The sequence below is a fragment of the Prosopis cineraria genome, unplaced genomic scaffold, assembly GCF_029017545.1.
Source record: "Prosopis cineraria cultivar Desert tree isolate PC_DT_omini unplaced genomic scaffold, ASM2901754v1 PC14, whole genome shotgun sequence".
NCBI classification, from domain to species: domain Eukaryota; kingdom Viridiplantae; phylum Streptophyta; class Magnoliopsida; order Fabales; family Fabaceae; genus Prosopis; species Prosopis cineraria.
In genome coordinates this window covers 25,357,956-25,370,305 of record NW_026555345.1, presented here as the reverse complement: position 1 = coordinate 25,370,305, position 12,350 = coordinate 25,357,956, and the positions used below count along the sequence as shown (strand labels likewise).

The window sequence follows — 12,350 nt, the reverse complement described above, 5'->3', positions numbered from 1 at the left end:
AATACCCAAGGTTTCCCTAGACATGAAATAAAAGAATTATTTATATTTTATTATCAAAATTATTTTTTTCATTGAACAGTGAAGTGTCGTATCCGGGTCCCAGTTTACAATCCAAAGACTGGAGGTCTCCCGAATGTATTTCTGGGTCTATCTCTGTTTCGTGCCCATACAAAAATCTTCCTCTTCCCATTTTACCTATTTAACCCTGTCCCTTAACTTGTCCGTATATTTAATAATTAATGTTCAATTCAATTAATAACAAGTGCACTGTTTTGCAATATGATGAATGAGTCACGCCATGCTTAGTTTGTAAATAATACAACAATACTTCTTGTTATTAGTATAATTAGTGTAATTTTATATTCCATGTTATATATTGATTAAATTAGTCTAACTTTAACAATTTGCATGAAATTTAAAAAATATATCATTTATCATTTAAAAATTTATAATTTTAAGTAATTTATAAATATTATATTTTATATTGTTGAATTGATTATGATAATATTAATATTGAATGAATATTTATGTTGATGATAACATTACAAGAGCAAAAGATGGTTAAAAAAACATTACAAGAGCAGAGATTTGTTATCCACTAATGGAACTTCAAATGGGAGTTGACAGCATGATAAAATAGTAAATAAGTGTTTTATTGAGTGATTTAAGTTTAGAAAAACCTGGAAAGGGAGTCTGGGCTTGAAAGATTGAGATTACAAAGCAAAGCTCAAATCATAAAGTTATATTGGCATTTAATTAATTGAGAGTATTCTTTATAGGTTAATGTGCTTATTTCAAAATATAAATGCAATTTGTGTGAAATTCCTGAGTTCATCAAGAAGGCTAATATGTCCTTGACTTGAAAAGCTATTGCAAATATATGGCTGAAATTTAGATAGGGCTTGTGAAAGAACTTGGTTAGTGGAAGGAACACCTTTTGTTGTGGAGAAAAGTGGGAGGGGGGTGCTTGAATAGCCCTTAAATGAATTAAGAATGGAGAGGAGTGGTATATGATGAAAAAGAGGCTGTGGCAGACTACATCCTTCATAATAGTGCTTGGGATAGTGAAAGAATGTGTCGTTGGTTGCTTAAGCCTATGATTAACCTAATAAATCGCACTTGAATCTCCATTGAGAAAAGAGAAGAGGATAAATACACTTGGCTACCCTCTACTAACGGTACCTTTTCAATTAAATTTGCCTTTAATTTCATTTTTGCAGGTACTGTCGTGGAGAATGATGACATTTGGAATTAGAGTTGTCCTACACTAGAAAAGATCAAATCCATTCTCTGGCTTGTGGCTCATAATAGAGTTCATACAGCCATATTTAAAGTAGAATGTGGTTTACAAAGTTCAAGTGCTTGCCCGTTAGGATGCTTGAAGGAGAAAAACATCATGCATCTCATTAGAGATTGAAACTTAGCCCGAGATAAATGAAAAGAAATAGTTCAATGAGATAAGTGAGAGAAATTTTTTTCCTCAATGGGCATGATCAACAGAGATAGAATCTGAAAAGTAATATAGGGAATCATAATACTAGGAATGTCTCGTAGGACACCCTATTTGGATACATCTGTTGGGATATTTGAACTACTAGATATAATAGGCTTTTTGGCTCTAAAGACGTTGCTGGTAATATGTCTCATTTGAATAAAGTTTTTAGAACTGTTATGGATATAATGTTGCTTAATTCCTACTTTGTTAGTCTCAGCAGGTGGAATATATCAACCAAATGGATTCCTCCTTTTAATGGTTATGTCAAACTGAATACTAATGCTTCTGTGTTAGTAGATAGGAGGAGTACGTGTGGGGGAGCAATTAAAGATGCTAATGGTACGTAGATTATGGGGTTTGGGGCACATTTGGATCCTTCCTCATCCACCATTATGGAAAAAAATGTATAACCAAAAGGTTGAAAATTTATTGGAATCTCGGCTACAGATAAGTTAAAGGTACTAATGATTGTATTGAAGCTCTCAATTTGATTCTTAAAGATTCCATTGTTAATCTTTCAAAAAGCTATTTTGAAAGTTAGAGAGTTTAACTGGAGACATTGGACTCTTGTATTAAATTTCACTTTTAGAGAGTTTAATGAAGTAGCGAATAGTTTAGCTATTTTTTCTTATAGTTTATCAATCTCTCTTTAAACTTTTGATCATCCTCACCTTGTTGTTATAAGGCGGTGAATGATAAAAGGTTGGTTAGATCTCCTTCAATTGTGAATCTTTTTACTATACTATTCTTTTTGTCCTGATTCTAATTTTAATTATATATAGTATTATTCTTGTTTATTCAAAAAAAGTTTAGAAAAACGTTAGGAACCTTTTCCAATTACATGAGGATACAAATTTATGTATACTTTATTTTATAACTACTTCTTGTTAGTATTAACATTTTTAACTTATATTTTAATTTTAAATTTTACTAATCCCTCTCTAAGGATGTCAACTAAATTAATCAAAAGAAACTGAGCCTACTTAATATGTTTAGGCCAACCGAGTCTTTAATGTAAGATAAATTGTGAAGCTTTTTTATAACATAAGATAAAGTTAAAGTAATTAATAATTTTCAGTTTTACTCTTAATTAATTATCTATCCTTCGAATTTTTAGATAGAAATTTATTATATTTATTAATAATTAATTGTAAGAGGAGCAAAAGTAAAAATTTGTATTTTTTTAATAATTATAATGATATAACAATAATTTCTTAATATGTACGAAATTGATTTAATTTGCCTTATATTAACAAACAAAGGAAGTACAATAATATATAATATACTCCTTCCTGCCCTGTATATCGGAATGATGTGTTTTTAACTAGAAAGAATCACATCTAAATGTCACTAAAGGAAATTACTCACAAATAATAATCAATACAAAATAATTATTGTTAAAATAAAAATATAATTTTTTTAAAATGAAACTTGTTGTTAGTTTTTGTTCATAAATAATTTACTTAAATAATCTCTGCATGTGATTCTCCATTTTAACTATCTTTGCAAGGATTAAGAAAATTAGTTAATATGATTTGTTTCACATGTAAAAAATCATCATTACTTTTCAAGTTACCCTCTAATTAAAATTAATCTATTTTAATTTTTTTACTTTTTTTCTTACATAACATCTCTTTACAATACAATTAATAGGGATATTTTCTTAAAAAAAATTAATGTTACTGATTTTTTTGTAGAGTGTTCTATATTTAGACCAACATTAGCAGGTACTATAAGATAATATGTATTTAAAGGGGGGGCAAATATGTCATTTGGTATATTTGTCAACTTCTTTTGGGTCGCCCAGTTGACGCAAGCTACCGTTTTGCATAAATAAACCGCATCAGTTTATCACGCGCTTGCAGAATTCTACCCACCGGCTTGCAGCGAGATACAACACGCATCCCAGAGCCGATCTTCGTTGGGTTACACGATAATTATACCGCTTCCATTTTCTCTCTCATCGTCTCTTCTATCTCTCTAGGGTTTTGCACTTTATCCCTTCCGATCCCTGCAATTACCTTAAAGGTACGCTTCGTCTTGATTCATAATTTTTTTTTTTGGGGTTATTTGGCTAGTTTTGCCTGTGTTTCTGTTAATTCAACATTTCCGGGCCTCGCAGGGCTGCAAATGGATGCGGCGGCAGTGAACGTCGTCCGATCATCGGTGGTTCCATGTAAGCTGATGGTTTGCCTTGGAAGATCGAGCATATTGGCTCCCAACCGGCCGGCCTGCGCCCGGTTTTCTTCCAGTTTTCAGCTCTCCAGTAAGGTATGAAGTCGGTTTTTTCCTTTTTATGGGGTTTCAACTTCGAGTTTCGGTGTATGGTTCTGGGAGTTCACGTTATTTATGGAGAATGAACTGCTGGGCGGATTTGTCTGCTGTTCTTGATGTTGGTTTTGAGCTTATTTGGTGGATTGCTGTTGAAGTCGTTTATAATTATTGGTATAGTTATCGATTATCGATGTTTGGTGGGTGGCTCGGCTGTTATAAATGGGCTTGTGAATGGAATTGAGCTTAAGTTTGACGTAGGACTGTTATGAAGCAGGAAAAGAAAGGGCAATATCAAATCAAATTCGAAGCACGAGTTTCTGACTGTGCTTTGTTCAAGGCGCATGAATGGTTCCCACTTCCCCGGTCACATCTGTAGATAAAAGCAATCCACGATTGATCTTTATTTGAAAACTGCCCAAAGTATATTTGGAGTCATTTTTTGCTTGACTATTGGGATTGGCAATCAACTCTGTTTCCTCGATATTTAGACAGTGACGAGTTAAGGATTATTTTCCGGGGATGCAAAATTATCTTCTTCTACCTATGCGGGCCAAGCTTTAATTGAGCATTTTTTTAACCTATTTTTAAAGCACACCTTCGATTATTTCTATGAAGGTGGAAAATTGTGTGATGGTGCTCCCCTTGAATCCGTCACTGTACTTAGATGCCAACTACTATTCAGATTGCCTTCATTGCCTCATTTGTTCTTATATATTTAATCTTGTTTGTGCGCTTCTATGGAAGTAGAATTTTGGAATGCTCCCTCCATCCCTATATATAAGATGTTGTTAGAAAGTTTTTTTTGTCCCTAAATATAAGGGTTCTCGTAATATCTTTTAACAAATGGACAATTTTACCCTTATGTTGTCTTGGAAATGAAAAAAGCTACGTACTGCATTTATTTACTTTTGGAAATTGGTCAAGGGCAAAACTAAAAAAATGTTGTGCTTTTAAGTAAATAACCAACTTTTATTGATTTGTGTGAATTAGTTAAAAACATCTTATATATAGGGATGAAGGGAGTGCATCTTGTTTGGATGTTGCATCTTGCATGGCTGATAATTAAAATATATTTATTTTTTTCCTGATTATTCTTGATGTTTGCCAGCTGCACTATTCTGTGTCTATCCCCAAGCAAGGTCACAAGAGACTGGCTTTTGAAAGTAGAAGAGGTTTAGTAGTTAAAGCTTCATCTCTATCCCCAGAATCATCAGGGTCAAACACCAAAATTGCTCCTCTTAAGCTGGAATCTCCAATTGGACAGTTTCTTTCTCAGATATTGATTAGTCATCCGCATCTTGTGCCTGCTGCAGTAGAACAACAGCTTGAGCAGCTTCAAACTGACCGTGACGCTGATAAACAAAATGTGGAAGAGCCTTCTGCTTCAGGCACTGACTTAGTTTTGCACAGGTTTGTCCAATACTTGATGCTGCTGCTATTTTGTGCTTTATCTTCACATCTTTTCTTCATTGGCCAATTAATCTAAGAAACTAAATTCTTGCTTGTTGATTAATCATGGTTTCCTTGGTCATATATGGAGGTCTTCTTATATACCAGTCCATAATTCAAAAGGACATAAAAATGCGTTGTGCATGAATTATGCCAATGACTCTTGTTAATAAGTCTGACCATTTTATTGGCTTTTCAATATTTCCAGAAGGATTGCGGAGGTTAAGGCTAATGAAAGAAGGAAAGCTCTCGAAGAGATTTTGTATGCATTGGTGGTGCAGAAGTTCATGGATGCCAATGTTTCTCTGATACCCTCTGTAACTCCAGATCCTTCGGGTCGAGTTGATTCATGGCCAAGTGAAGATGGGAAATTTGAGCAGCTTCACTCACCTGAGGCCTATGAGATGATCAGAAACCACTTAGCTCTCATTTTGGGTAATCGAATTGATGATGCAAGTTCTATGGCTCAGATCAGCAAACTCAGGGTTGGACAGGTTTATGCTGCATCAGTGATGTATGGTTACTTTCTTAAGCGAGTTGACCAAAGGTTCCAGCTGGAGAAGACAATGAAAATTCTTCCTGCTACGGCAGAAGAGAATGGTGGACAGCAAATTGTCATGGATGGTAGAAGACCAAGTAATGGAGAAGATCCTTCTCAAGGTATGGCCCATCCCGAAGTCTCTACCTGGCCTGGTGGTGGTGTCAATCCTGAGGGTTTTGGCTATGGCGTAAAGCCATCCAGGTTACGTACCTATGTGATGTCCTTTGATGGTGAGACCCTTCAGAGATATGCGACAATAAGATCCAAAGAGGCCGTCAGCATCATTGAGAAGCACACAGAGGCATTGTTCGGAAGACCTGAAATAGTGATAACACCGGAAGGGACAATTGACTCTTCAAAAGACGAGAACGTGAAGATTAGTTTTGGTGGTTTGAAGAGCCTTGTTTTGGAGGCTGTGACTTTTGGTTCTTTTCTCTGGGATGTTGAGAGCTTTGTGGACTCGAGGTACCATTTTGTCTTGAACTGAGTGCTGCTGTGTCTACCATGGCAAAGTTGGTGCTGAACACCTCACTAGTATTATTGAAATCATAAAATGTAATTATGGTGTTAAGATCCATATAATATTACACTTAATTGATCTGTGCACAGCGAGTTTTCCCACTTTCTTGTTGAGTGGAAGTTTTTCTTCAACTTGGTTTTTGCCTGTCTAATTATTCATTTTGGCATCAACAAATCTGTACTATGTATAGTTGCAACGCCTGGTATGGTGCTGCTGCATAATTAGTTGTCTTGCATTGTGCTGCCAAATTGGCTTCACTTACGATGTAAAATGTTGCCTGTACGTGGAGATCAAAGCTTCATCCCGACGAGTCATGCTGCCTTGCGTACCCGGACTTGGGGATTGGAGAGGCGAACTTGGCTATCGCGTCCTCTATGTTAACGTTCATCAGTGTAGTTCATTCTTGATATTAAGGGTTTGAGAATGTAAGAAGTTCAGAACTTCTGTGGATGCATTAAAAATTTAACTATGCGGTCTTTTTTTTTTTTTTTAAACAGCTAGCCTGTTTTGTTTGAGAAATAGGTTCCAGTTTTATGTTACTACAGAAGTCTTCCAGGATGACTTGGATTATTTTTATAAAATCGTTTAAATTAAAAAAAATTAATATCAATAAATGGTAAATGATGCTTGTAAAATTATTTAAACGCTTACTGAATAGAGGGTTGTTATGCTTGTATTGAAAGTGGACTTCACATTGATCCAACTTTTATAGTTGATGGAGTAAAAATCGCGTCGAAAAGGCTACCTTTAGAAACCGGGTCATATAGAAGATTAATCAACTGGGAGCATGAAACTTGTGACACATAATGAACAGCAATAGATGTATTTAAATCCTGACATGGGAGAGTCTAAATAACACGAGTGTGATGGGTAATTCAAACAACACAGCTATTTCTAAACATGCAGTCAAAAATGAAATCTTTTACTATAACTATTTTACTAATCAAGCAACTGGTGAGTTGAGAATTCTGTTTGAATGGTACTCAAAACTATTGTATAATATGGATTGAATGATCTTATATGTTATGGAATTAAGTTCTTATTAAAAACTTGTATCCTCATCTCATTGTGTATTACATCCAATTTTTTAGTCAAAATTTAAAAATTGAATTACAGTTGAGTCAAGATTATAATAATTAAATGGTTATTTTTCTTTAAAAAATTATTTAAAAAGGCCATCCACAAAACCTAAAAACCATATAAAAGTCAATTCAGCAAACATAAATGAAATTTACTTCTATCATTTTGAAAAGTCAAATTCCTAAAATGGAATCTACATTTTTTTTCACATGTCTTTTTATTAAAGACAATCTTATTTTAAAAACACAGTTGGGTAGCAAATGTAGGGTTGTGGACACCTATGCCAATGAGAATATAAATTTTGATTCATTACATTACAAGAGACTAACTTTTTTTGCTAGACTCAACCTCCGTTAGTAAATGAAATTTACTTTAAACACAATCAATATTAATTATTAAACACGGACACCTTTTAAACAAAATATTCAAATATTACTTCACCACATGGTAGGAAATTAATCATTCTACTAGAGCTAACTCCTAAACCAAAATTATATATAAAAAAAATGTAAAGAAAAGACAACGAATAATTATATAAAAATTTGTAAGTATAAATTAATAAAATAAATTTTATTATTCGAAGCAATCAATCCATTTGTCTTAAATTATAATATAAGTTTACGCATTCTAATAAATTCTCGTAATGACATTTTATAAACTTTTTTTTTTCAAAACTTTTAAAAATATCCTCTAATTTAATATAAATTTAAACTTATTGCTATTTCAATTTTCTCACCACTTTAAGTGTAATGTTAAATAAGTATCAATAATAAAATGTTTTTTTGTCAAATTATAAAGGGTTAAGGTATAAAGATACTAATTAAGTGATCGGCCAAAAATATCCAGTAACCTAAAATAAAAAAAAAGATAAAAATATCCATAACGTCATTAGATTTGGTGCAAAAGTGATTAAACAATTAACTTTACCTTAATGTTGTTAGTTTTCGATATTAAATGCTGACTGTGCTTGTTATGTATTAGTCTTTGTTGATGTGGATTAAAAAAAAGGGACAAAAATATCTATGAAGTCATTGGCTAGTACCATTCAACAGCCTAAAGTGAGAAAAAGAATAAAAATATACATAATAATGTTGACTATTTAACTGACACATAAGCAGAAGTTGACCATTTTTTTGCTGACGTAGACAAAAAATATTTCTAGATTAATTTCTATTGAGGTTGATCAATGACGTATCACACTAAATCTTATTTTTTTCACTGATATATCCCACCTCCTTCGTCCCTCCCTTTCTACTTATTTTTCTTATATGTAAAACTTAAAATTCAATACAGTAAGATAAATTATACACAATCAAAGATCGAGATTAAACACACCTCCTACACCGCCTGCCTTCAGAAGATTGTTACAACCTTAATCAATTTCATTTATGATAGGTTCAAAATTCTCAAATAGTTTTTGTCACTGTTGCAAAAAAGTAAATAATTTAACTTTGATGTTCAGTAAAGACGACATTTTTTCACATGATATGCATACGATAACCTATCACCTTCATAGAATTTCACTTGCAAATTTTTTTGTCCACATTAGTGGAAAAATGATCAACTCCTGTTTATGTGTCAGTTAAACGATTAATATTTAAGGGATTTGATAGATTGGTTACTTTTTCATCAACTTTGATAACGTTATGAGTATTTTTGCCTCATTTTCACTTTAGACTACTGGATATTTCTAGTTGACTACTTCCTGAGTACTTTCTCTCTCTCTTTTTAGTTCATATTTGTAAAGATTGACACGTGTCAATCACATTTAGTATTTAACATACTAATGCCTTTAAGATAAAGTTAAAAGTTTAATCACTTTTACACCAATTTTAATAATATTTTAAGTTTTTTTAATCCTTTTTTTCATTTTAAGCTAATAAATGCTTCTTCTTAGTTATTAATCACTTGATAAATATTTTTGTACTTTATTCTAATTATAAAATTCTAACAATGTTGTTTTATAATTTGTGAGGGAGTGGGTATTATTTTTGTCTTTGGCGAAAGAAAGGGCCGGGCTAATTAATTTTCGACCCCGATAGAACTCATTATCGCAAGCATAGGATCCATTTCTCTTCGTCGACGAACCAGCATTCCACACGCCGTTGGACGCCGTCCACCGTTGTCAACCCCACTTTGTTGTTCTTGGGCAAGCAGCGAAGACGGTTCGAACCCTAGGGCTTTTTGTACTCCCAAAATCCGGTGAGGTTGATTTGTTCAATCTGACTTTTAATTTGTGCCCCGCGTCATCTGTTCCCTGCTTAGATGTTCTTGCTTTGTTTTAAATTTTTCATTTTAAGCTGGCTTTCAATCTGTTCGTGTAATCGTTTGAATATTGACGCTTTTGAATTTTTGGAATATTTACATTGAGTTTATTTTTTTTGTACTCGTTTTTGCTTGAATGGTGTGTAATTGGCTATTATACTTCTTCCCTCTTCATTTTGATTTGCCAGCGACTTGTATGATTTGGATTATGTTGTTTCTCAATGTTGGAATTGTTGTGTATTGGCATTCTGTTTATTAATCTTTTTATATTATCATCAATTTTGGAAAATTGTCAAGGTATTTGTTATGTATGATCTTGTAAATGACTTGGCTCGAGTTGTGTCAAAGTATCTGGAACAAAAATTAAAAGGGCATGATATCAACTATGCATATTTCAAAGATTTCGGTGGCCACTGAGTGCACTATAAGTCCGCCCGTGTGTGTGTGTGTGTGTGTGTGTAAGGCAATTATGAGTATTTGAATTGTATTTAGGATGTTTCGCTCCTGAGTGTTTTGTTGTGGAATTTTCTATCTGGTCCTTAGTTTGGAGAAGATAGAACGGGCGAATAGGATGAAGCCATATTTGGTATAATTAATCTTAAGCCACAAGAACGGCAAATCTGTCAACTTTTACCCTCCCTTTGTAAAATATATAAATGCAATATCATGTATAAATTTTTTCTTTCAAATTCAATATATTTATTGAACATATAACTGAGTTTAAATGTGCTCCAAATAAGAGTGTTACTTCAGTAACTTAGAGCACTGGAGGAGCTGTTTCTCTATCTTTGTTCTCATTTCGACACAGTGGGGCTCCACCTCCACATCCTTCCATTTTCTGCTCTACCTTTTTCCCATTAGCCCATTAGGGGTCAGATTCATCATCTTTCATCAGCCTCTGAAATTTTAAAATAAATATTGTTATTATCATGTCAATTATTGAGTTAGCCTCATAGAATTTCTGCTGCCATAGATATTCTGAAGCAAATGCTGCGTTTTGCTCCCATAAAATTTTGACTGATGCGTATTCAGGTGCCATGAGTATAAGGTGGCCAAGAGTATTGACACCTACCTACCTTTCCCAGATTATACAATTGCAAAAAAACCCATTAAAGGCTCTCCAAATTTTCAGTGAAGTCCAATCAAGGTACCCCAAGTACCACCACAATGGTTCAGTGTATGCCACTATGATTAGCATCCTTGGAAAGTCAGGGCGAATCACAGAGATGAAGGATGTGATAGAGCTGATGAGGGAGGACTCATGCGAATGCAAAGATTCAGTCTTTGTATCGGCTATCAAGACATATGCTGAAGCTGGAATGATAGATGAGGCTATCTCTCTGTATCATAGCATTCCTCGGTTTAACTGTATTAATTGGACAGAATCTTTCAATACCCTGCTGAAGATATTGGTGAAAGAGAACATGCTTGAAGCTGCTCACCATCTTTTTAGGGAGAGTGCTTATGGTTGGCAAGTGAAGTCTCGCATTCAGCCCTTGAACCTGCTTATGAAAGTTCTCTGTGAGAAGAACCGATCTGATCTTGCGCTGCAAATATTCCAAGAGATGGACTATCAAGGTTGCTACCCAGATAGAGACAGTTATGCAGTTTTAATGAAGGGATTGTGCCAAGATGGGAGGGTACATGAGGCTAAGCATTTGTTATATTCAATGTTTTGGAGAATCTCACAGAAAGGTTGTAGTGAGGATATTGCGATATACAGAACTCTTTTAGATGCATTATGTGATGATGGTCAAATTGAAGAAGCCACAGAAATTCTTGGTAAAATTTTGAGGAAAGGACTAAAGGCCCCAAAACGGTGTTGTCACCGACTTGATCTTACTCGGTGCAATGATGGTGAGGATATAGAAGGTGTGAAGTGCCTAATTCATGAAGCACTTTTCAAAGGTGCAATACCAAGTTTGGCAAGCTACAGTGCTTTATCTATGGATCTATATAAAGATGGCAAAATTGTTGAGGCTGATAAAGTCATCACAGAAATGCAAGATAGAGGCTATAGACCAACACCTCCTATTTTTGAGGCAAAGGTGGAAGCATTGTGTAAAGAAACTAATATAGATGAAGCAATAAAGGTCATAGAGGAGGACATGGTGAAAGCCAATTGCCTGCCTACTGCCAGAGTGTGCAATATTGTGTTGAAAAGCCTATGTAGTGAAGGTAAATCAATACTAGCCCTTGAGTATCTGCATAAGATATCCAAGCAGTCAGGTTGTAAAGTTGACAAAGAAGCTTACAGCATTGTCCTGGAAATGCTGTGTCGTGAAAGAAGATATATTGAAGCAAGCCGACTTTTGGAGCAGATGTCAATTAAGTCATATTGGCCTTGTGATAATACTTACAATTCACTCATTGGTGGTCTTTGCTCTCTGGGCAGTCAATATGAAGCTGTAATGTGGTTGGAGGAGATGATAAGCCAAGGTAAGCTGCCAGAAATTAGGGTTTGGAATTCTTTGGTGTCTTTATTTTGTGATTCAGAGAAGATGAAAGTACCTACTGAAACATTGCATCGCCTAAGTAGGGCATGATTCTTCTTGCTTCTCTATTCACAGGCTTATTAGCATTCAGACTGTCTTGCAGTCATGTAACACTAAGTTCTAAAATTTACCCCAATCGCAGGATGTCATCTGTTCTAAATTTTGACAGAGACTTATTCTGATTCCTCACAGGTAAACCAATTTTAAAGTTGGTTCTGACTTCTGGACATA

At 34.3% G+C, this 12,350-nt stretch overlaps 2 protein-coding genes across 5 annotated transcripts; both read left to right on the top strand.

Annotated features, from left to right (window-relative positions):
* The first annotated feature begins 3,357 nt into the window (after positions 1-3,357).
* On the top strand, positions 3,358-6,410 carry LOC129292845 (UV-B-induced protein At3g17800, chloroplastic-like). The gene is made up of 4 exons (XM_054930507.1): positions 3,358-3,523; positions 3,618-3,766; positions 4,878-5,179; positions 5,427-6,410. The coding sequence occupies exons 2-4, from the start codon at positions 3,626-3,628 to the stop codon at positions 6,244-6,246; spliced, it is 1,263 nt and encodes a 420-aa protein (XP_054786482.1). The 5' UTR covers positions 3,358-3,523; positions 3,618-3,625; the 3' UTR covers positions 6,247-6,410.
* Positions 6,411-9,356: 2,946 nt separating this feature from the next.
* LOC129292844 (pentatricopeptide repeat-containing protein At1g05600) lies at positions 9,357-12,350 on the top strand. Of its 4 annotated transcripts, none has more exons than XM_054930504.1 (2): positions 9,357-9,524; positions 10,657-12,350. In XM_054930504.1, exon 2 carries the CDS (start codon positions 10,662-10,664, stop codon positions 12,168-12,170), a length of 1,509 nt encoding a protein of 502 aa, XP_054786479.1. In that variant the 5' UTR covers positions 9,357-9,524; positions 10,657-10,661; the 3' UTR covers positions 12,171-12,350. The 4 variants fall into 4 exon arrangements, with proteins under 4 accessions (XP_054786479.1, XP_054786478.1, XP_054786481.1 ...); XM_054930503.1 differs by having other exon boundaries at positions 9,357-9,561; XM_054930506.1 differs by having other exon boundaries at positions 9,358-9,524; positions 10,710-12,350.